Raw genomic sequence first — 23,578 nt, forward strand, 5'->3', positions numbered from 1 at the left:
ATAAGCCCCCAATGTAACCAGAAAGATAAGATAAACAAGTTAGATTATACTCACCCATGGGGCGGTCCGGTCTGGTGGGTGTCACGGTCCGGCGCCTCCTATCTTCTAGCGATGACATCCTCTTACTTGCTTCTGTCGCGGCTCCTGCACAGGCGTAATTCTCTGCCCTGTTGCGGGCAGAGCAGAATACTGCAGTGCGCAGGCGCCAGGAAAGGTCAGAGAGGTCCGGCACCTCCGAACTGCAGTACTCTGCTCTGCCTTCACCAGGGCAGAGAATTACGCCTGCGCAGAAGCCGCGACAAAAGCAAGGAGGACGTCGTCATCGCTAGAAGATGGGAGGCACTGGACCCGGACAGCACCGGACCGCCCCCCCCCCCGGTGAGTATAATATAACTTGTTTTTCTTATCTTTAAGGTTACATTGGGGGCTTATCTACAGCATTACAGAATGCTGTAGATAAGCCCCTGATGGTGGTGCTGGCAGCTTATATGCAAAAAAAATAGGTGACAGATTCCATTTAAAGACACATGAATATTCTGCTCTCCACTCCCATAGTCGGGGGCATGGGGAGCAGTGAGTAGAAGCAGCGCATGATGTCACTGCCATTCACTGCTTACAAGCTGAAATCAGCAGAACAGGATGCTGCGAGAGAGAGGAGGGAAGGTAAGTAGAATGGTTTAAGTTTTTTTGTGTGCAGCATGATGGGGACCATACATACCAGGATGGGAAGGAGGGTGGCCATGTATACCTATATTGGGGAAATATATATACACCAGGACCCATCCTGGTGGGATATTAGTAGAGAATTGGGGGCCATTACCCCTATAACAGTGTCAGCAGCAGAATCTCCCCTCCCATAAAAGTGTGTCATGACATTTTTTGCTTCAGGCTGGGTTCACACATAGCGGAACTCTCGCGGAAATTACCGCGAGAGTTCCGGAATTCCATTCCGCTTGAAAATCGCATTTTAAATTCCCGCGGAAAAACTAGCATTTTGCAAGCGTAATTAGCTTGCAAAATGCTAGCGTTTTCCAAGCGATCTGTAGCATCGCTTGGAGAACTGACTGACAGGTTGGTCACACTCGTCAAACATAGTGTTTGACAAGAGTAACCAACTTTTTACTACTGAGGCCGCCTATGCAGCATCAGTAGTAAAAGATAAAATGTAAAAAATATTAAAAAAAAAAATAAAAAAAAAATGATGGTGTTATTCTTACCTTCCGACGTCCCGCGCAGCCTTCCCGCCTCTCTCCACGCTCCCGTTCCCGGTAATCCTTTGCGAAAATGTCCGCGATGACGTACGTTCTCGCGGGATCGCGACATCTCGCGATGACGTCACGCGAATGACCGCGAGACTTCGCAATCCCGCGAGAACAGACGTCATCGCGGGCATTTTCGCAAAGGAGTACTGGGAACAGGAGCGTGGAGAGAGGCGGGAAGGCTGCGCGGGACGTCGGAAGGTGAGAATAACAATATTTTTTATTTTAAATTCTATTTTTTACAGGGATATGGTAACCAAAGCCCGGAGGACAGTCTCCTCTCCTCCGGACCGTGGGTACCATCCGCAATTGTTCTGCTTAGTTTTCGCATGGTGGGCACAGTCACATGCGGAAAGTAAGCAGAACAATGCATTCCCATGGGTGCGGGATCGCCGCCATTCCGCAAAATTAATGAGCATGCTGCGTTTTTTACCGCGAAGTGATTCCGCTGCGGTAAAAACCGCAGCATTAGCACAGCATTGCGGAATCCCATAGGAATGCATGGGATGCTTAATTTTCGCCCGCCGCGGAAACGCGAAAAAAAAACGCCACGTGTGAACTCAGCCTTAATGTTTTTTTCTTTTTATTTTCCTCCTTTAAAAGCTAGGTGCGTCTTTTAGTCTGAAAAATACAGTATAACATACATACATATATGCATGCACACATACAGTTGTGCTCAAAAGTTTACATACCCCGGCAAAATTTTTGCTTTCTTGGCCTTTTTTCAGAGAATATGAATGATGACACCAACACTTTTTCTCCACTCATGGTTAGTGGTTGGGTGAAGCCATTTATTGTCCAACTGCTGTGTTCTCATTTTAAATCATAATGACAACCCCAAAACATCCAAATGACCCTGATCAAAAGTTCGCATACCTCATTTCTTAATACCGTGTATTGCCCCCCTAACATCAATGACAGCTTGAAGTCTTTTGTGGTAGTTGTGGATGAGGTTCTTTATTTTCTCAGATGGTAAAGCTACCCAAACTTCTTGGCAAAAAGCCTCCAGTTCCTGTAAATTCCTGGGCTGTCTAGTATGAACTGCGTGCTTGAGATCTCCCCAGAGTGACTCAATGATACTGGGGTCAGGAGACTTAGATGGTCACTCCAGAACCTGTACTTTGTTCTGCTGTAGCCAATGACAGGTCGACTTGGCCTTGTGTTTTGGATCGTTGTCAAGTTGGAACATTCAAGTACGTCCCATGCGCAGCTTCCGGGCTGATGAGTGCAAATTTGCCTCCAGTATTTGCTGATAACGTGCTGCATTCATCTTTCCTTCAACTGTGATCAAGTTTCCTGTTCCTTTGTAGCTCACACATCCCCAAAACATCAGCAATCCACCTCCTTGCTTTACAGTTGGAATGGTGTTCCTCTCATCATAGGCCTTGTTGACCTCTCTCCAAATACAACGTTTATGGTTGTGGCCAAAAAGTTCAATTTTGGTCTCATCACTCCAGAAGTTTTGAGGCTTGTCTCTGTGCTGTTTTGTGAATTGTAGGCGAGATACTTTGTGGCATTTGGACAGTAATGGCTTTCTTGTGGTGACTCGACCATGCAGCCCATTTTTCAAGTGCCTCTTTATTGTGCATCTTGAAACAGCCAACCCGCTAGTTTTCAGAGAGTCCAGCATTTCAGCTGATGTGATCTGTGGGTTTTCTTTATCGCCTTATTGGGGGATACAGATTACCATGGATGTATGCTGCTGCTAGGAGGCTGACACTATGCAAAACAAGAAAATTAGCTCCTTCCCGGCAGTATACACCCACCGACAGGCACCAAGCACCTCAGTTTTTTGCTTAGTGTCTGTAGGAGGTGGACCAGGATCTTCTCAGATCCGCAGTTACTAATTCCTTTCTTTCCTTAGGTGTTTGTCGAACTTTTTAATCCTTTCTCGTTTGTTTTTCAGGTTCTCCGTCGGGAAACAGGGTGTAGTTATCACCCTGATTTCCCATATCAGGCGGCTGAGCGAGCAGTGTGGTGTCATCCACATCGCAACTCTCAGTACTGCAGGCAGGAATTTTCCCCTATCACCATTCGGTGCTATGGGCTGATGACGGGTGGCTGGTCCTTTGCAAAGCAACTCCTCACCCCTCTCCCGGGACAGGGCTGAGAGGAATACGGCAGCAGCCAGTGGGCTATCCTTCGCTCCCAGCAGGAAAACGCCATCTTCTGCATGACAAAGGGTAAGAGGACTTCTCCCAGCGGCCTGTCTGCTCGCATGGCCCCTGCGGTCATCCTCTTCAGGGACGTCAGGTAAGGAGTCTGATCGTTCCCTTCAGCCCTGCATTTCTTTCAGCACATTTGAATTTCCCGCTCCTCCTTCTCCACTACAAGCCGCGCACCTCACGCTGCAGCCGCGCTCCCCTCTGTGCAGAGGCACACAGCGGTCCCACATGGAGCGGTCCCCTGAGTTATCTGCAGGGGTTTTATTTTATCACAGGGAGGGGTTTCACTGCGGTGTGGTGCAGGCTCACCTCTATGTACCGGCGCCGCGGCCATTTCAGTTTACAGTTCCAGGCGGGGGAGGAGACCGCGTCACTTTCACTTTCTCTCCTCCCCGCTCTGGACGCACTCATTTCCTCACTCTGGGCGCGCTTTTTTTGAGCCCATTCCACCCTATCACAGGACGCCTTTCTTTTTAGAGGCATCAATCTCTTTTATTACCGCGCCCCTCCGCTGCCATTGTCCAATCACGGCCTGGCGCCAAGCTCCGCCCACCGACTTCACTGCCAGTTTCCAGCCTGCAATTTCACTTGCTTCCTCACTGCTGGGGGGGGGGGACACTTCAGGGTCCTGCTGCTCGTCAGATTCCCGGTAGGCTCGGCGCTTTATGGCAAATTGGCTCTCCTCTGCAGTCCCTGTCTATTTAGTGCGGCCTGTTGTGAGTTCATTCTCCCCTTCACCTTTGATGTCTGATGAACTCCCTCTGCTGGTGAAGAAAGGTAGTGAAATTGATTGGGATGGGAAGAACCTGTCATCTGAACAGGCGGAGTGTGATTTGACATCTGGAATTTCTGAGTGGATATAAGGCAGCCGACGCCCTGCAGGGCTGCTGGTGATCCTTTCTGCTCCGAGCTCTTGCATCCAGTTTAGTTCCTGTCTACTAAAAGCTAAGTTTTTGCCCTGCTATTATTCCATGAGATTTTGTCTGGTTTCCTTAGTGTTTGTATTCAGCCAGTCCTGGTTGGGACTGGCTGAATTCCATTTTTGTCTCTGATCAGTTGATCTCTTTGCTCTGTTTTTAGAATATACCTGAGTGCTGATATAGTGATTTTGAAGTCTAACGACTTCAGGGCCTTTTTCCCAATCAGACGGTTGGGACATTTTTGGTAGGGTTTTTTGCGGATTGCAGCCAGCATCTTTTCTGTCCTGTCCTATCTAGTTAGTTGGGCCCCATCATTTGCTCTTCCTGTATTTCTGTCTGTGTTTGTGTTTTCATCTGTTTTTCACCGACAATACATGTTGGGGGCTGTCTATTGCTTTGGGGTCTGCTCTGGGGCAGTTTAGGCTTCTTTAGGCTTATGTAGTTCTCCGGCTGTGACGAGGGGTCTAGGGCACCGTAGGAACCCCACACGGCTACTGTTAGTTGTGGTGTATAGGATCAGGGGTCTGCAATGCGATAGCTACCAACCTCTCCGGTTTTCTGGACTTAGCTTGTATTTTTTGTTTTCTCCTCCTCCGGTGACTCATTCATAACAGCGGCCATAATGAGTGACCTACCTATGCCCAACCCTTCAACGGCGCTTTCCTTTAAGCCCAACATTACTCAGTATGCCTGTGCACGCTGTAAAAAGAAGTGGGCTTCGGGTCCGTCGTCACCCTTCTGTCCGTCCTGCAGTCCTTCAGCTATGTCAGCCTCACAGGAGCACACCGATTCCCGTGATGAGGGTACTTCCCCTCTCCCAGAGTTGGCCGTTGCTATGTCTCAGTCGGTCTCTGATCTGACTAAAGTGTCTCAGTCCCTGGTCCAGGTCCTAGAACGACTACTACAGCTATCTACTGCCACCTGTGCGCCGACCGCCTCTCAGGGTGAGTCGTCCGCTCCTGACCGCAACCTTCTGAGAGACAGACAGGGCAGGAGCTCTAGGAAGCGGGCTCAGTCTACTTCGTCCTCTAGCTCGCAGGGTCCCTCTGAGTCTGCCAGGTTTCATTCCCCTTCCTCCGATGACGACCCTAAGTCTGGCGATGAATCTCAATTGGAATCTAGTTCAGAAGCAGACAACGTTTCTAAAACACGGGACATGGTCGATAGTCTCATTTCGGCTATCTTTCAAACCCTTAAAATTAAGCAAGATAAGGCTCCCGCTCAGGAATGCTCTGTGCTCCTTAAACGAGCAAGACCTCCGTCTCGAACCTTTCCCAATCACAAAGAGTTCGATACTACCTTGTCCAAACACTGGGAGCGCCCTGAGCAAAGTTTCTCAGGCCGCAAGTACTTACACGTGCTGTACCCTTTTGAGGCAGACCTGCACACAAAATGGACCAAGGCTCCCGAGTTGGATCCCCCAGTTTCCCGGATAGCTTCTAAAACAGTTCTATCCCTGCCAGATGGGGCATTGCTTAAAGATCCTACGGACAGGCAGATTGAATCTCTGGCTAAGTCAATTTTTGAGGCATCCGGTGCCTCCCTCTGTCCTATTTTCGCATCCGCCTGGGTAGCGAAAGTCATATCCGCTTGGGCAAAAATCCTTCGCAGGGGAATATTGGCGACAGCTCCTCAGGACGAGATGACAGATCTGGCAGATCAGATTAACCATGCCGGTAAATACCTTTTGGCCGCCTCCTTGGATGCGGCCGGGTGCGTAGCAAGGGCTAATAGCAACATAGTAGCTATACGCCGAGTCCTTTGGCTAAAGTCATGGAATGCGGATACCACTTCAAAAAAGTCCCTTACTAATCTGCCATTCCTCGGTTCTAGGCTCTTTGGAGCCAAGCTGGACCAGCTAATCTCCGATGCCACTGGTGGTAAAAGCACTTCTCTTCCCCAGTCTCGACCAAAACGTTTTTTTAATAGAAAGGGTTTTCGGCCGTTTAGGCATTTTAGTCCCTTCTCTTCCACGGACAGATCTGCCCAGCAAGATCGCTCCTCTGCCACTAGAGAGCGAGAACAGAAAAAAACATCTTACAAGCCCGCTCCCCGCTGGAGATCTAGAGGACAATACTCCAGGCCTTCAGGCGCCAGTTCCGGCAGGTTTTCCTCCAAGTGACGGGTCACCCCCACCTGGAAGTTCTTCCAGGGTGGGAAGCAGACTTTCCTTTTTCGTGGATGCTTGGCTGTCTGTTGTCGACGACGCTTGGGTCAGAGAAATCGTCGCATCCGGATACAAGATCGAATTTGCTCCCCCCCCCGAACAGACGTTTTTTCCTGTCTCGGCCTCCGAGACAGCGGTCCCAGATTCCGGGTTTCCTTCAGGCCATTTCCTCCCTTCTTTCCGCCGGAGTGATTGTACCCGTCCCCCCAAACGAACGGTTTTCAGGGTTCTACTCAAATCTCTTCGTAGTCCCGAAGAAAGACGGCTCCCTTCGTCCAATTCTGGACCTAAAATTGCTCAATCGCCACATGAAAATTCTTCATTTCAAAATGGAGTCTCTTCGGTCGGTGATAGCCTCCATGGAACCCGGGGAATTCCTCTGCTCTGTGGACATACAGGACGCCTATCTGCACATTCCGGTTTGTGTGCAACATCAGAAATATCTTCGATTTGCGATTCAGGAAGATCACTATCAGTTCACGGCTCTTCCCTTCGGCCTAGCGTCCGCTCCCCGTGTTTTCACAAAGGTGATGGCGACTGTCATAGCCATCCTTCGCTCCAGAGGAATAATCATCATCCCTTATCTGGACGATCTCTTGATCAAGGGCTGTCCTGTCAGGACTGCCTTCAGAGTCTTCAGATAACCCTGGACACTCTCTGCCGCCTCGGTTGGCTAGTCAACAAGGAGAAGTCCATTCTGATCCCCACTCAGCGTCTCACCTTTCTGGGCATGGAATTCGACACGAATCTAGCCTGGGTTTTTCTTCCGAGGGAAAAATTTGCGGCTCTTTCCAAGGGCATCAGAAGTCTCAAACGGCCTACTCCCATTCCCATTCGGTTCTGCATGAAGGTTCTGGGGAAGATGGTGGCTTCCATGGAAGCAGTGCCCTTTGCACAATTTCATCTTCGCCCCCTCCAGAGGTCTCTGCTTTCAGCCTGGGACAAGACCACGATGTCCTTGGACCGTCCTATTCTCCTCCCTCTCAGAGTGAGGCAATCCCTCACTTGGTGGTCACTGTCAGTGTCAGTTCTCCAAGGGAGGTCCTTCCTTCCGCCTCAGTGGCAAGTCATCACCACCGATGCCAGCCTTCTAGGATGGGGAGCCGTGTTCCATCAGAAAGCGGCCCAAGGACGCTGGAATCCACAGGAAGCTCTTCTCCCTATCTTCTGGAGATCAGAGCAATCTTCCTGGACCTTCTTCACTGGCAGCCTCTCCTCTCCGGCAAGCCGTTCCGTATTCAGTCGGACAACGCCACGGCTGTGGCATACATAAACCACCAGGGGGGCATGCGCAGCAAGCAAGTAATGTCAGAAGTGGCCGAGATACTCCGCTGGGCAGAACGTTACGTTCCGGCGATCTCCACCGTTCACATTCCAGGGGTGAAAAATTGGGCAGCCGACTTTGAGTCATCAAGGCCTAGCGTCAGGCGAATGGTCCCTTCACCCCACAGTCTTCAGTCAGATATGCCACCGTTGGGGCACCCCGGACGTCGATCTCATGGCATCTCGGATGAACCACAAAGTTCCGCGTTTCGTAGCCAGGTCCAGGGACCCTCTAGCCGTCGCATACGATGCTCTAGTAATTCCGTGGTCCCAGTTTCAACTTCCTTATCTGTTCCCGCCTCTGGCCTTGATCCCACGAGTGGTCAAAAAGATAAAATCGGAAGGCGTACCAGTGATTCTAGTCGCTCCAGATTGGCCAAGACGACCTTGGTACGCGGAACTTGTGAACATGCTCGCGGACGTCCCCTGGAAACTTCCAGTCCGTACAGATCTTCTCTCGCAAGGCCCCCTTTACCATGAGAATTCTCAGTCTCTGAGTTTAACGGTATGGCCATTGAGGCTGCGATCCTGAGAGAATTAGGTTTGTCCAACCAGGTGATTCAGACTATGATCAGAGCCAGAAAACCAGCCTCTTCCCACATTTACCATAGGTACTGGAAGGCTTTTTTCCGTTGGTGCGACGATAAAAAAGTATTTCCAAAGTCCTTCTCCATTCCATCTATACTTGGTTTTCTCCAGTCTGGCTTAGATGCGGGGCTGTCCCTCAGTACCCTCAAGGGCCAGGTCTCCGCTCTTTCTATCCTCTTCCAAAGGGAGCTCGCTTCCTTACCGCAGGTCAAAACCTTTCTCCAAGGGGTCGCCCATGTGGCTCCTCCTCATCATTCGCCGATAGACCCGTGGGATCTCAATCTCGTCCTTAGCGCTCTCCAGAAGACGCCGTTCGAGCCTATCCAGGTCATTCCTTTGTCCCTTCTCTCATGGAAGGTAACCTTTTTGATTGCCATTACATCCATCAGAAGAGTTTCTGAGTTAGCGGCCTTGTCATGTCGTTCCCCTTACCTGATTCTCCATCAGGATAAGGTCGTCCTCAGGCCCGTTCCTTCTTTTCTTCCAAAGGTGGTATCCTCTTTCCACATCAATGAGGATATCGTTCTCCCATCTTTTTGTCCTGCTCATTCTCACCCTCTTGAGAAGTCTCTCCACAAACTGGACGTAGTTAGAGCCCTGCGTGTCTATCTCGCCAGGACCTCTTCTTTTCGTCAGTCTGATTCCTTGCTGGTCATCTCTGAAGGTCGCCGGAAAGGGCTTCCAGCATCCAAATCCAAGATCGCTCGCTGGATTCGTTCTACCATTCTGGAAGCGTACCGACTTCAGGAAAAACGGCCCCCTCCGGGAGTAAGAGCTCACTCCACCCGGGCTGCGGCGGCGTCGTGGGCAGTTCGTCACCAGGCTTCGGCCTTGCAAATTTGCAGGGCCGCAACCTGGTTGTCCTTGCACACCTTTGCGAGGTTCTACAGGGTTCATACCCAGGCCTTGTCTGATGCAGTTGTTGGTAAGAAGGTTCTGCAGGCGGCGGTGGCTCACCGGCCGACCTAAGCCTTTCCGGTTCTTTCGTTCCTTATTGCTGTTCCCGCCCTTTGGACTGCTTTGGAACGTCCCATGGTAATCTGTGTCCCCCAATAAGGCGATAAAGAAAACAGGATTTTTTGGGTTGCTTACCGTAAAATCTGTTTCTCGGAGCCTTCATTGGGGGACACAGAGACCATGGGTGTATGCTGCTGCCACTAGGAGGCTGACACTATGCACAAAAAAAGGTTAGCTCCTCCTCCGCAGTGTACACCCCACCGACCGGCAGGAAGTTCCTCAGTTAGTGAGAAAGCAGTAGGAGAAGTAACAGAATAGATTGAAAGCAGAACAAACAACTCAACTGTAACAAACCGACAAACATAAGAACAGGAGTTGTAGAACATGGGAGGGTGCTGTGTCCCCCAATGAAGGCTCCGAGAAACAGATTTTACGGTAAGCAACCCAAAAAATCCTGTTTTCTCGTTCGCCTTATTGGGGGACACAGAGACCATGGGACGTCCCAAAGCAGTCCCTGGGGTGGGAAACAAACTTCCATCAGGCCAGTGGACTCACCACCGCAGCCTGCAGAATCCTTCTACCTAGGCTGGCGTCCGCCGAAGCGTAGGTGTGGACCCTGTAGAATTTCACAAAGGTGTGAACCGATGACCACGTTGCAGCATTGCAAAGCTGCAGCGCGGAAGCTCTGTGGCGCACCACCCAGGAGGCACCCACCGCCCGGGTAGAGTGCGCTCTGATCCCTGGAGGGGCCACTCGATGCTTGACCCGGTATGCCTCCAAAATTGCCGATCTGATCCAGCGCGCAATAGTGGCCTTTGAGGCTGGGTGATGAACAGAGAGTCTGACTTCCGCAAGGAAGTCGTCCGGGCTAGATAGACTCTCAATGCCCTGACTAGGTCCAGCTTGTCCAAAGACCGCTCCCGAGGGTGAGCTGGGCTCGGGCAGAAGGATGGCAGAACAATGTCCTCATTGAGGTGAAACGAAGATACCACCTTCGGAAGAAAAGAGGGCGGAGGCCGCAGAACTACCTTGTCCTGATGAAGGACCAAAAAAGGAGAGCGGCAAGAAAGTACCGCTAATTCCGACATGCGCCGGATGGAGGTAATAGCCACCAGAAAGGCCACTTTCCAAGAAAGGAGGGAAAGGGAAACGTCCCTGAGAGGTTCAAAAGGAGGACCCTGCAGAACCTGAAGAACCAAATTAAGATCCCAAGGATCCACGGGAGCTCGTTACGGAGGAACCGTGTGAGCCACACCCTGGAGGAAGGTTTTGACCTGGGGCCGGGAGGCCAGCGTTTTCTGAAATAAAATGGACAGTGCCGAAACTTGACCCTTCAAGGAACTGAGAGCAAGCCCCCCATCCAGCCCTGCCTGAAGAAACGCCAGAATAGAAGGGAGCGAAAAAACCAAGGGCGCGATGTCATTGGCCTCACACCAGGAGAAATAGGCTTTCCAAGTACGGTAATAGATCTTCGAAGAAGAAGGCTTTCTGGCGCGGATCATGGTATGAATTACCCGATCAGAGAACCCTGCCCGTCTCAAAACCTCGGTCTCAACAGCCACGCCGTTAAATTGAGCGACCGAGAATTGGGGTGGCAAATCGGGCCTTGAGACAGCAGATCTGCCCGGGAAGCTTCCAGGGGGCGTCCGCGAGAAGGTTGACAATGTCTGCGAATCAAGACCTTCTGGGCCAATTCGGGGCGATGAGGATGACTGGAATCCCCTCTGCTTTGATTTTCTTCAACAACTTGGGAAGAAGAGGCAGAGGAGGGAACAGGTAGGGGAGCACGAACTGTGACCAAGGGACGGCCAGAGCGTCGGCGCCCACTGCCAGAGGGTCCCGAGACCTGGACACGAATTGTGGGACTTTCCTGTTGAGGCGAGATGCCATGAGGTCTACATCCGGGGTTCCCCACCGATGGCAGAGCAGATGAAACACCTCCGGATGTAGGGACCATTACCCTGCCGCGAGACCCTCGCGGCTGAGGAAATCGGCGGCCCAGTTGTCCACGCCGGGAATGTGAACCGCGGAAATCGTTGGAACAAAGGTCTCTGCCCACTGAAGAATTCTGGACACTTCCGCCAGGGCTGAGACACTCCGTGTCCCCCCTTGGCGGTTGATATACGCCACCGCTGTGGCATTGTCTGTCTGAATCCTGACAGGCAGGCCCTTGAGGCGCCTTTCCCAGTGGACGAGAGCTAGATGGATCGCCCGTATCTCTAGGACATTGATCTGCAGAGCTGATTCCTGAGTCGACCATCGACCCTGAACAGTGTGATTGCGGAACACTGCACCCCAGTCGATGAGGCTGGCGTCCGTAGTGACAATCTGCCAGTGAACGGGAAAAGACCGCCCCAAGAGAATGAGGGGAGACGTCAACCACCAGTTGAGAGACCGCCTGATCCGGCAGGAAAGGCGAACCGGACGATCCAGAGACAGAGCCGACCTGTTCCATCTGGACAAAATGGCCTGCTCGAGTGGCCTGGCGTGAAATTGGGCAAAGGGAACTGCCTCTATCGCCGCCACCATCTTCCCCAGGACCCTCATGGCTGACCTGAGGGATGGAAATTGTGTGATCTGTAATGATCGCACGCCCTGCTGCAGGGAAAGAATCTTGTCTTGTGGGAGAAATACCCTTGACCGACGAGTGTCGAACAGAAGGCCCAGAAACACAAGGCGTTGAGTAGGGACCAGACAGGACTTTTCCCGGTTGACGATCCACCCAAAACTGGACAGGGCGTCTAGAACGATCGCCACACTTAGGTGGGCCTGTTGAAAGGAGGGGGCCTTGATCAGGATATGGTCGAGGTACGGAAAAAGAACGAGACCTCTGATCCTCAACAAGGCCATCAACGCCGCCATAATCTTCGTGAAGACTCTGGGAGCGGTGGCGAGCCCGAAAGGAAGCGCGACGAACTGGTAATGTTCGTGAAGAATCGCAAACCGCAGGAACTTCTGATGTCCGGGAAATATGGGCACATGTAGATAGGCATCTTGGATGTCTATGGAACCCATGAATTCCTGCTCCTCCATGGAAGCAATTACCGAGCGAACTGACTCCATCCGGAAGTGGCGAAGGCGAACTCTCTTGTTGAGTAACTTGAGATCCAAGATGGGTCGAACTGTCCCGTCCTTTTTCGGCACCACAAACAGGTTTGAATAAAACCCTGTGAAGCGTTCCGATTCGGGAACGGGCACAATCACCCCAGAACTGAGAAGAGAGGCGATGGCCGAACCGAACCCCGGGACCAAGGCCGGATCCCTCGGCGGACAGGATTGTAAGAAACGATCCCGTGGAAGAGAAATGAACTCTATTTTGTATCCTGTTGATACAACCTCTCTGACCCAAGCGTCCTCTACTGAGGCGAGCCAGACGTCGCTGAAGAAGAGAAGTCGACCTCCCAATTGGAAGGGACCCACGGGAGACCGATGGTAGTCATGCGGACGTAGACCGTCCAGATCTAGATCTGGACGGTCTTCCCTGGGAAGAGTGGGACCGCCAGGACGGAGTGGGCCTGAAGGAAACCTTCTTTCTTTCCTGACGTGCCTGTGGCCTTTGCTGGTTGGAAGGGTTTTCCGCCGTATTGAAACGGCGGAAAGTCAGACAGGGACGAAACTGGCGCCTTGGAGGAGGTCTGCGAGGCTTGGAGGGGAGAAGAGAACTCGTACCTCCGGTAGCGTCCTTAATAATCTGATCCAATTGTGATCCGAAGAGACGCACTCCCTGAAAAGGCAGATTGGTCAGAGACTTTTTAGAGGACAAGTCCGCCTGCCAGGCCTTGAGCCAAATTGTACGTCGGATTGCCACGATGTTACTTGACGCCTGAATTGCGCAAGATGCGGCATCCAAGGAGGCAGAAAGCAGATAATCCCCCGCATGGGAAATCTGATTGGCGAGATCGGCCAAATGCTCTGGTCGTGCCTTATCCAGAATGCCCTGCCGAAGGTCATCTGCCCAAGTGGATATGGCCTTTGCTGCCCAAGAAGAAACAAAGACTGGACATACCGCTGCTGATGCCGCTTCGAAGGCAGATTTTGCTAGAGATTCTATGATCCTATCATTAGAATCTTTTAGCGACGCCACACCTGACAGCAGAAGGACCGTATTAATAGAAAGTCTGGACACGGGAGGGTCCACCGAGGGAGAAGCGGCCCAGTTGTCCGTGAGCTCTTTAGCAAACGGGTACAGCACGCCGAGACGCTTTCCTCTTTGAAAGCGTCTGGTCGGATCTTCTCTCTCCTTTGTAAAAATCTTTCCAAACTCAGAATGGAAGGGAAACACCCTGGATGGTGTTTCCGCCCGTCTGGACGAAACCTCCTGATCTGAGGATTTCGCAGGGGCGTCAGCGATGTCAAAGGTATGGTGAATCGCGGCAATGAGGTTTTGCACCGTAACCTTCATGTTCGCATCCTGGTCCGAATCCAGCTCTAAGACCCCTTCCGATTCCGAAAGCGCTTCGCCTGACTCGGGGGAGGAGGCCCGAGAGGGAGACTGCTGGGGACTATGGGGTGAGGTAGGACGAGGGGAGGACTCCGCCTGGAGGTCCTGCCTGGGCCTCTTGCGACTGCCGCTGGCTGGCTCAGATGGGACGTCCTGAGATGTGCTGGGTCCCGCCGAAGCTCCCAAGGGCAACTTGTCCAGAATGGCTACTAGGGACTGAGACACCTTGATGAGGTCTGCCACTGACTGTGATTGAGAGGAGGCCCAACCCGGCATGGGGGGCTCACTCGCCCCTGGGGCTATGGATGGCTCCTGAGCGGCGTCGGGCTGGACGCAGAGCGGGTACGATCAGACTTAGCGTTGGACATAGTGAAAAGACAGGCAGTGCCGGCCGGTTGGGGGACAGAAGGCAGAGAAGGGTGTCAGTCTGCAGGTGCAGAGCTACTCACGGTCCGGTGTCCCCAAGGGCGACGCTCTCTGATCTGGCTGCAGGATGAGGCCAGGCCAATCCGGCTGAAAAAAAGGCCCAGCGACCGAAATCCGGCAGGGAATGAGGTCCGGCTGGCAGGCTGAGAAGATGGCGACCACCAGGGAAAGGGCGCGCTGCCAGAGGGAGAAGAAGGGCGGAGCTCGCCGCAGAGATCCCCTTAGCACCGCCCGCTGTCCAATAGCAGGCTGGTGTGAGGCAAGGGGGCTGGGAAGGCCTAGGACGGGCGGGAGAGAAGCCCGCTTAGAAGAAAGGGGCAGGGGGCGTGGCCGCGACGCATCGGTAGGCCCGAGATGAAGCCGGGGCCTAAATTAATAGCGCCGGCCGCCTGTCAGCAGGGGGTCGGCGCGGAAGACGCGCCGCAACACCGCGCCGCAACCCCGGGCCGCGTCCCTGCTTCCCACAGCCCGACCCCTGTATACCCCTGCCGGGATGAAGAAGAAACGGGGGGGGGGGGGGGCGCAGAACAAGGCCGAATGAAAAGGGGCCTTCATGGATGCGGCGACCGTGGGGAGAAGCGGGCGCGCAGGCCCTACCGTGGTCCCCTGGCGACCGCCTTAGGATGAAAACGCCGGGGGACCGCTAGACCGCATACTCACCCAGGCCGGGGGCCACAATAAAGGTACCTGAGAATCCCACGCTGTCTGTCGTCTTTATGGAATCCACGCCTCGTCCAACCGTCAGGCTCTGGTAGGCGAGATGGTGGGAGGCGGGGGGCAAGGACCGTCCGTATAGCTGGCACGCACCTGTGCGAGGCTACTGGTCCTGCCGCGGAGACCTATGAGGATACGGGGTGGCAGTACACGCCGCACTCATAGTCTCTTTGTGGGAGTACGGATGTGACTGTTCACTCCGTATCCCTCCGAAACCTGTAAAGGAACGACGCACGACGAGGTAGATAGGGGTCTAATAAAAGACCCGTGTCCACCTCCTACTGACACTAAGCTAAACTGAGGAACTTCCTGCCGGTCGGTAGGGTGTACACTGCGGAGAAGGAGCTAACCTTTTTTTGTGCATAGTGTCAGCCTCCTAGTGGCAGCAGCATAAACCTATGGTCTCTGTGTCCCCCAATAAGGCGAACGAGAAAGATGGATTTTTGGTTCTTACCGTAAAATCTCTTTCTTGGAGCCTTCATTGGGGAACACAGCACCCTCCCTGTTTAAGTTGTACCGTGTTGGGTCTTAGAGTTCCTTGTTGGGTTGATACATATGTTTAGTTTTCTCATTGCTTCTCCTACTGCTTTCTCACCAACTGAGGCGCTTGGTGCCTGTCGGTGAGTGTATACTGCCAGGGAGGAGCTAATTTTCTTGTTTTGCATAGTGTCAGCCTCCTAGCAGCAGCAGCATACACCCATGGTAATCTGTGTCCCCCAATGAAGGCTCCAAGAAAGAGATTTTACGGTAAGAACCAAAAATCCTTTTTTTCTTTGCATCCTCAACAATTCTCCTGGCAGTTGTGGCCGAAATTTTTGTTGTTCTACCTAACCATGGTTTTGTTTTTACAGAACTCTGATTTTCCATTTGTTAATCACAGTTTGAACGCTGCATTATCAATTCCTTGGATACCTTTTTGTATCCATTTCCTGTTTTATACAGTTCAACTACCTTTTTCCATAGATCCGATGACAATTCTTTTGCATTCCCCATGACTCACAATCCAGAAACGTCAGTGGCTGGATGAAAGATGCAAGTCTGTCTGGATGCCAGAAACGCATTCGGCTTTTATGCACACACATTGATTACAAGCAAACAGGTCACAGGTGAGGATGTTAGCTTTAGTAACCACTCAAACCCATGTGTGTCAACCTTTGTGCATGTTAGCAGTCCAAAATCACCAGGGTATGTGAACTTTTGATCAGGGTCATTTGGATGTTTTGAGTTGTCATTATGATTTAAAAAGAGAAAACACAGTAGTCTGACAATAAATGGCTTCACCCAACGACTAACCAGAGTGGAAAAAAGGTTTTGGTGTTATCATTCATATTCTCTGAAAAAAGGTCAAGAAAGCAAAAATTCTGCCTGGGTATGTAAACTTTTGAGCACAACTGTACACACACACACACATCATGCACCGACACTTCTGTTTCATTGTTATGCCACATGAGACCTGCATATAATCAGCGGCTGATCAATCCTCGGAGATACTGAATTAGCAAGAGCAATGCAGCCGTGCATGCTCACCAATTCAGCTGTAATGCTATCATGGCCTAACAATGTCACAGGAGACCTGGCACAAGTGAGAGGTGAGTATATACTTTTATTTTACAAGAGGAGCTATTTAATTTAAAAAAGGGATATCCATGTAGTGAACAACTCCTTTTTAAATGGGTTTCTTAACCCCTTACAGACATTCGCTGTACATGTAAGGTACAAAGTTGGCAGTGGATGTATGGAGTGGGCTCATGGGTTGTGGACTTCTACCCGCAACTGCTAACGTATTAAATACCACTGTCAAACTATGACAGCAGCATTAACAGTGTGTTGGCACGGGGGCATGTCAATCTATATGCCCATCTGCGCCTGTGTGAAGCAACCAACCAACCATCATACTTACAGCAAAGCTTTGGGCAATGGACTCCCGGCATCATGCTTAATGTGTTGTTTCAGTAGAGGAAATCCTTTCACGCAAAAGGCACGAACAATTTCATGTTGACTTTCTAGTGACCACTGGTAAACCGCCAGCCTCCAGTCCGGCAATATATGTTTGGGAAAAAGTGACAGAAGAAAGAGACACTGGGACTGAATCACTGGTGCTGCGGAATAAATAGAAGAAACCATACCAACAATTAACAACTGCATATACAACAAAGCGGAAGTCATGACCTAACCGGGACCTGCACAGAAAAAAGGTCTACAATTGTGTGCTCAGAGTTATTTTCTGTTCCCATGCCGCCACTGCCCGAGTTCTGAAAATTTTACATTTCAAGAAGACCACAGCAGAGATATGGACCTATCCACGACAAAGAAGGGGGTTGGCTTAGCTACTTAAATAAGTAAGGATAATAGAAAAAATTAGACTAGTCATGAGTAAGACTGCTTAGTGCAGTCGAAACGCGTCGACTGGGTCATGTCAACAAAATTTTCTTTTGTACGCAATAGATTTTCTTCTGAAAAAAAAAAAGAAAGAAAAGAAAAATGCAGTCCTGTTGAGCCAGACTCCAATTTTTTCTATTATCCTTGATGTGAGGCCAGGGCGAGGCCGGTGTCTGAGCCCCAGGTACGGTTGTGGCCAAAAGTATTGACACCCCTGCAATTCTGTCAGATAATACTCAGTTTCTTCCTGAAAATGATTGCAAACACATTCTTTGGTATTATCTTCATTTAATTTGTCTTAAATGAGAAAACACAAAAAGAATTGTCCTAAAGCCAAATTGGATATAATTCCACACCAAACATAAAAAAGAGGGTGGACAAAAGTATTGGCACTGTTCGAAAAATCATGTGATGCTTCTCTAATTTGTGTAATTAACAGCACCTGTAACTTACCTGTGGCACCTAACAGGTGTTGGCAATAACGAAATCACACTTGCAGCCAGTTGACATGGATTAAAGTTGACTCAACCTCTGTCCTGTGTCCTTGTGTGTACCACATTGAGCATGGAGAAAAGAAAGAAGACCAAAAAACTGTCTGAGGACTTGAGAAACCAAATTGTGAGGAAGCATGAGCAATCTCAAGGCTACAAGTCCATCTCCAAAGACCTGAATGTTCCTGTGTCTACCATGCGCAGTGTCATCAAGAAGTTTAAAGCCCATGGCACTGTGGCTAACCTCCTTAGATGTGGACGGAAAAGAAAAATTGACAAGAGATTTCAACGCAAGATTGTGCGGATGTTGGATAAAGAACCTCGACTAACATCCAAACAAGTTCAAGCTGCCCTGCAGTCCGAGGGTACAACAGTGTCAACCCGTACTATCCGTTGGCGTCTGAAGGAAAAGGGACTGTATGGTAGGAGACCCAGGAAGACCCCCCTTCTTACCCCGAGACATAAAAAGGCCAGGCTGGAGTTTGCCAAAACTTACCTGAAAAAGCCTAAAACATTTTGGAAGAATGTTCTCTGGTCAGATGAGACAAAAGTAGAGCTTTTTGGGCAAAGGCATCAACATAGTTTACAGGAGAAAAAAAAAGGGCATTCAAAGAAAAGAACACGGTACCTACAGTCAAACATGGTGGAGGTTCCCTGATGTTTTGGGGTTGCTTTGCTGCCTCTGGCACTGGACTGCTTGACCGTGTATATGGCATTATGAAGCCAGAAGACTTCCAACAAATTTTGCAGCATAATGTAGGGCCCAGTGTGAGAAAGATGGGTCTTCCTCAGAGGTCATGGGTCTTCCAGCAGGGCAATGACTCAAAACACACTTCAAAAAGCACTAGAAAATGGTTTGAGAGAAAGCACTGGAGACTTCTAAGGTGGCCAGCAATGAGTCCCGACCTGAATCCCATAGAACACCTGTGGAGAGATCTAAAAATGGCAGTTTGGAGAAGGCACCCTTCAAATATCAGGGACCTGGAGCAGTTTGCCAAAGAAGAATGGTCTAAAATTCCAGCAGAGCATTGTAAGAAACTCATTGATGGTTACCGGAAGCGGTTGGTCGCAGTTATTTTGGCTAAAGGTTGTGCAACAAAGTATTAGGCTGAGGGTGCCAATACTTTTGTCTGGCCCATTTTTCAACTTTTGTGTGAAATGATCAATGTTTTGCTTCTTGCTTCATTCTCTTTTGTATTTTTCATTTAAGACAAATTAAATGAAGATAATAATACCAAAGAATTTGTGTAACTTGCAATCATTTTCAGGAAGAAACTGAGTATTATCTGACAGAATTGCAGGGGTGTCAATACTTTTGGCCACAACTGTAGATGAGCATAGAGTAACTGGGTGAACTGGAATCAAGTTTTTGTCACTGAAATAAGTAGTCAGCCAGTCCCCTTCATACAAAACAGCAGTGATGTTCCCACACAGGAAACACTGCCCTAGGTTATGCACAGGATTGAAGTAAGCGTGCTGGGAATCAAGCTCATATCTTCACATCACGGCACTTTCATAAGCGAAGAATATTAGAAAGTTGTATAACTTGGTTGTTATGCACATTTAAGGATTTTTTTTTTTTAACTACAAGAATCCATTGCATTATTGATTACAGGAATGGTAAAATCAAGCCATGTTACTTACAGATTTCTTCATGGATCCTATGACTTATTGTTAAGAGGGATGAGTCAAAAGCGGCCACCTTACAGGAAACATGACTTGAATGGCTGTGAATCCAAGGCAAAGAAACCAGTCCACACAAATCCACCAGTGTTTGATCCGGTAAACGATGTTTCACTTTAAGTAAAATAGATATGAATGATTGGTTTACTATAGTATATATGGAAACATGATCAATAACCTACACCCGACATCCATACAGGTGTCATATCTACAGCTATGAGCTATACATATAGTGCACGGAGGCTGAATTTCAGCAAAACACAGCTCTTCTTTGCTTTGTATTATGTCTTTCCCCATAAGAGCAATGACAATTCACATATATATTATTAATATTCCTACTGGGTGCATTTTGTAATCTAGACACAAGTTACATGTGTGTAATTGAAGAATTTCTAACTAAAAAGCTGAAAAGTGAACTTACAGCGTGATTAACATATGGAGTACTTCCTATAGGATTATCTATAAATCAAAAAGTAATGGTAAGGAACCCTAAAATCACTAGTTTAAAAGAAAGCTATTATACCACGTTTTAGTTCAGCCGTGAGATTCCTATCTACTTGCACATGAGCACATGTGTAGGACACTGAAAGCTAAATAACTGAACGGAATGTTAAGGCTATAAAAAAGTAAACTAGATATAGGACAAATTACATAAAATCTAAAATCAACAAATACGGATAAGATTTAAATGACAGCTACATCACTTATGATATCAGATATTGGCTCACCATGCATATAAAGTAAGGCATCAAATATTTGGACTATCTTTCTCAGCATGGGGTCAATGTGGTGGTATCCAGAATTAAGAAGCTTCGTGCAAATATTAAGTACTCTCACAATCTCTTCAGAGCCAACCCAAGAAAGCTGCTGTACTATCCCTGTAACTTGGGTGCTAGACATCCCTTCTGGGGTCTTTGGCGATAGACTGCGTGGAAAATAAAAACATAGTAAAAATACAATCAAAGGCACATTTCTCATCACACCGGTAAAGTTGTTTCAATGTATAACAATCTTTAGTATTAAAGAGTATTGTCGTCTCTTGAGTAGATCGGGGCTCTGTACTCTCCTTACAGCTTTGTCTTGATACAACACATTAAAAATCGGTCAGTGTTTGTTCTGAGTCTACAAACAAAAATAGCAGGGCCTTTGAACAAAAAGATGGCTCAGGAAAGTGAGAAATGCGATTAGGAAAATTTCCCTTGAAGCTGAAGATGCTTGTGGGCCCCAGTATTGTGATTTTACAGGACTGGTAAGAGATTTGGCAATAAGCTGTAGAGAGCTGGGATGATGTGAGTTAACTCCTTCCCTGGAATGTATTTACTGCACACAATGGGCCAGGCTCTGGTGGCCGAGCTCCCTGGCAATAAGCTGTGCTCTATGTAAGATAAAAACTCTGCAGGAGGATGACAGCACATATAAAAATACTAAATCAACTGCAAACTTGCTTAATTTTATGCTGTTTAACTAAAGCAATTTAACAACCTGAGAATTACCATTTAAATGGAATCTGTCACCTTTTTTTTTTTTCGACTATTTGCTGCCGGCACCGACATCAGGGGCTTATCAATAGCATTCTGTAATGCTGTAGATAAGCCCCATATGTAGCCTGAAAGATAAGAAAAACAAGTTAGATTATACTCACCGGGGGGGGCGGTCCGGTCCGATGGGTGTTGCGGTCCGGTCCTGCGCCTCCCATCTTCATACGATGCCATCCTCTTCATTTCTTCCTGTCATGGCTCCTGCGCAGGTGCACTGCTCTGCCCTGTTGAGGGCAGAGCAGAGTCCTGCAGTGCGCAGGCGCCGGGAGAGGTCAGAGAGGGCCTGCGCCTGCGCACTGCAGTATTCTGCTCTGCCTTCAATAGGGGAGAGCAGTGCACCTGTGCCGGAGCCACGACAGGAAGGAAAGAAGAGGACGGCATTGTATGAAGATGGGAGGCGCCGGACCGGACGGCGACACCCATAGAACCGGACCGCCCCCCCGGGTGAGTATAATCTAACTTGTTTTTCTTATCTTTCAGGTTCAGAATGCTGTAGATAAGCCCCTGATGTCGGTGCCGGCAGCTAATAGTCAAAAAAAAGGGTGACAGATTCCCTTTAAAAGCTGACACATTTTGCGACGCTATACACTGTATAAAACCTACAAATGTGATACACAACTAAATTGATGGAAGATATTTTAAAAAAATAACAGAGAAAAGAAACAAGGGAAAAATTCAACAGGTGGAAAACGTACAGGGAAGTGCGGGGTATGTATATGTACAAATAAAATTATAAATAGAACACCAACAGCAAAATCACATACATGATCCAAAAGTAATCATAGTAACTGATCCTAAATCAATATGAATGTCTATGCATAGTTAGTTTATTACTTAAACGATTATGGTAGACGAACAGTACAGATCTAAAAGGCATCAAGTAATCAAGATCTGTGTGAATAAGGATCAGGGTGCATAGTATCAATGTACAAAGTTGGCAATAATGAACGGTAATCTGCTGAAAGAGTAGATAAAAAGCCTATATATAGCAAAGGCTGCAATGTAATAAATAAACATATATACACACACAATCCTCAGATCAGAAATCAGGTTAATACTATACCATCATACCCTAAATATCATGATAGGGGAGGCTCAAGTAGCCAGGGAAACTCTCAAAAACATGTTGTATACAAAAGAGAAGAAAAAGATTTCAAAAACGTCCCAAAGATAAAATCTAAAATTTTATTCAGAACACATATATAATAAACACAAAACACATAATAAATATAAGTAATGATAAAGAAGTTTAGTGAATGGCAGGTGTAAACACACAAAAGGTCCCAAAATACTAGGAAGGGGGTGGAACAGAAAATGACATTCAGTTATAAAAAGTGCAAGTGCAACCCAAATAGGGACGTTCCCATAAAAATGTCAATAAAACGTGAAATAAATAATTAACAAAATGGATGTTGCTATCACAGGTTAAAAAAAAGTATCTCAGTAAATCAAACTCCATGTGAGGGACAACCCATGATAGCAAAACCATACCTGGATAGAAGCCAGCTGAGGTAGAAGAAGTGTGTAACCTATAAAGTACCGGTATATAAAGTGAATATGCAAGAAAAAGCAGCAGTATACTGACCGGCAAAAGAGACCTGCAACAGCCGGCACTTGCCCTTGCACATTGATACTATACACCCTGATCCTTATTCACACAGATCTGCACCATAATCATGTTTATTTAAATAAATATCTATTTATGCATAGACATTCATATTGATTTGCATCAGTTACTATGATTACTTTTGGATCATGTATGTGATTTTGCTGTTGGTGTTCTATTTATAATTTATTTGTGCATATACATACCCCGCACTTCCCTGTACATTTCCCACCTGTTGAATTTTTCCCCTTGTTTCTTTTCTCTGTTATTTTTTAAAAATGTAAATGTAAATATCTTCTCTCATTTTAGTTGTGTATCACATTTGAAGGTTTTATGCTCATTCCAGTGGATACATAACCTCTATAATATTGATTTAGAATTTATATTTACTATTCACTGTATACGCAAGGAGCAAAATTTGGTACAAATACAGATAACGCCATAGACTTGAAGAACCAAACACAAGATTACTCTTTCAGTATGCATTAAAAGAAAATTCTGCTCAGCATTCTTTTCGTTACAATAGACATCAAGGACAAACGTAAACAATGGCATAAAGTTGCATACGTCTGAGGCATAAGGTGTGGCAGCAGAGCAGGGTGCACACCAAACATAGCATTTAGTATTAGACCAATCATACTTCTATGATGTCAGGGCCACAATGTGCATTGCGTGAAATGTATACAGAATAATGTGTTTTTAAACGCAAATATATTCTTTCTGCTTATTCCATATTACTTTCAGGGCTGGAGAAATCCTGCTGCTAATACTGTTCAACTTATTGGGTGTCTCTACCGTTTATTTCAGTTCTTACAGACAGGCTACAAAGAGAAAAAAAGGCTCCTAAAGTCGACAGCAGGGATTCCCAAAGCTATGACCATGTGGGAACCCCTAAATGACACCAAGGAACCCATACATCCA

General features: G+C 48.3%; 1 protein-coding gene across 2 annotated transcripts in view; it reads right to left on the reverse strand.

Moving 5' to 3' along the window:
- ATR (ATR checkpoint kinase) overlaps positions 1–23,578 on the reverse strand; it is a 247,690-nt gene that overhangs the window by 182,712 nt on the left and 41,400 nt on the right. For both annotated transcript variants that reach the window (XM_073579101.1, XM_073579100.1), the window contains exons 7-9: positions 20,242–20,438; positions 19,475–19,627; positions 16,861–17,059 (exon numbers count right to left, since the gene is read on the reverse strand). In XM_073579101.1, the coding sequence (XP_073435202.1) occupies positions 16,861–17,059; positions 19,475–19,627; positions 20,242–20,438 (549 nt within the window). The remainder of the gene's footprint in view (positions 1–16,860; positions 17,060–19,474; positions 19,628–20,241; positions 20,439–23,578) is intronic.

The sequence above is a fragment of the Dendrobates tinctorius genome, unplaced genomic scaffold (genome assembly GCF_039654945.1).
Source record: "Dendrobates tinctorius isolate UK_male_01 unplaced genomic scaffold, ASM3965494v1 ptg000060l, whole genome shotgun sequence".
Taxonomy (NCBI): domain Eukaryota; kingdom Metazoa; phylum Chordata; class Amphibia; order Anura; family Dendrobatidae; genus Dendrobates; species Dendrobates tinctorius.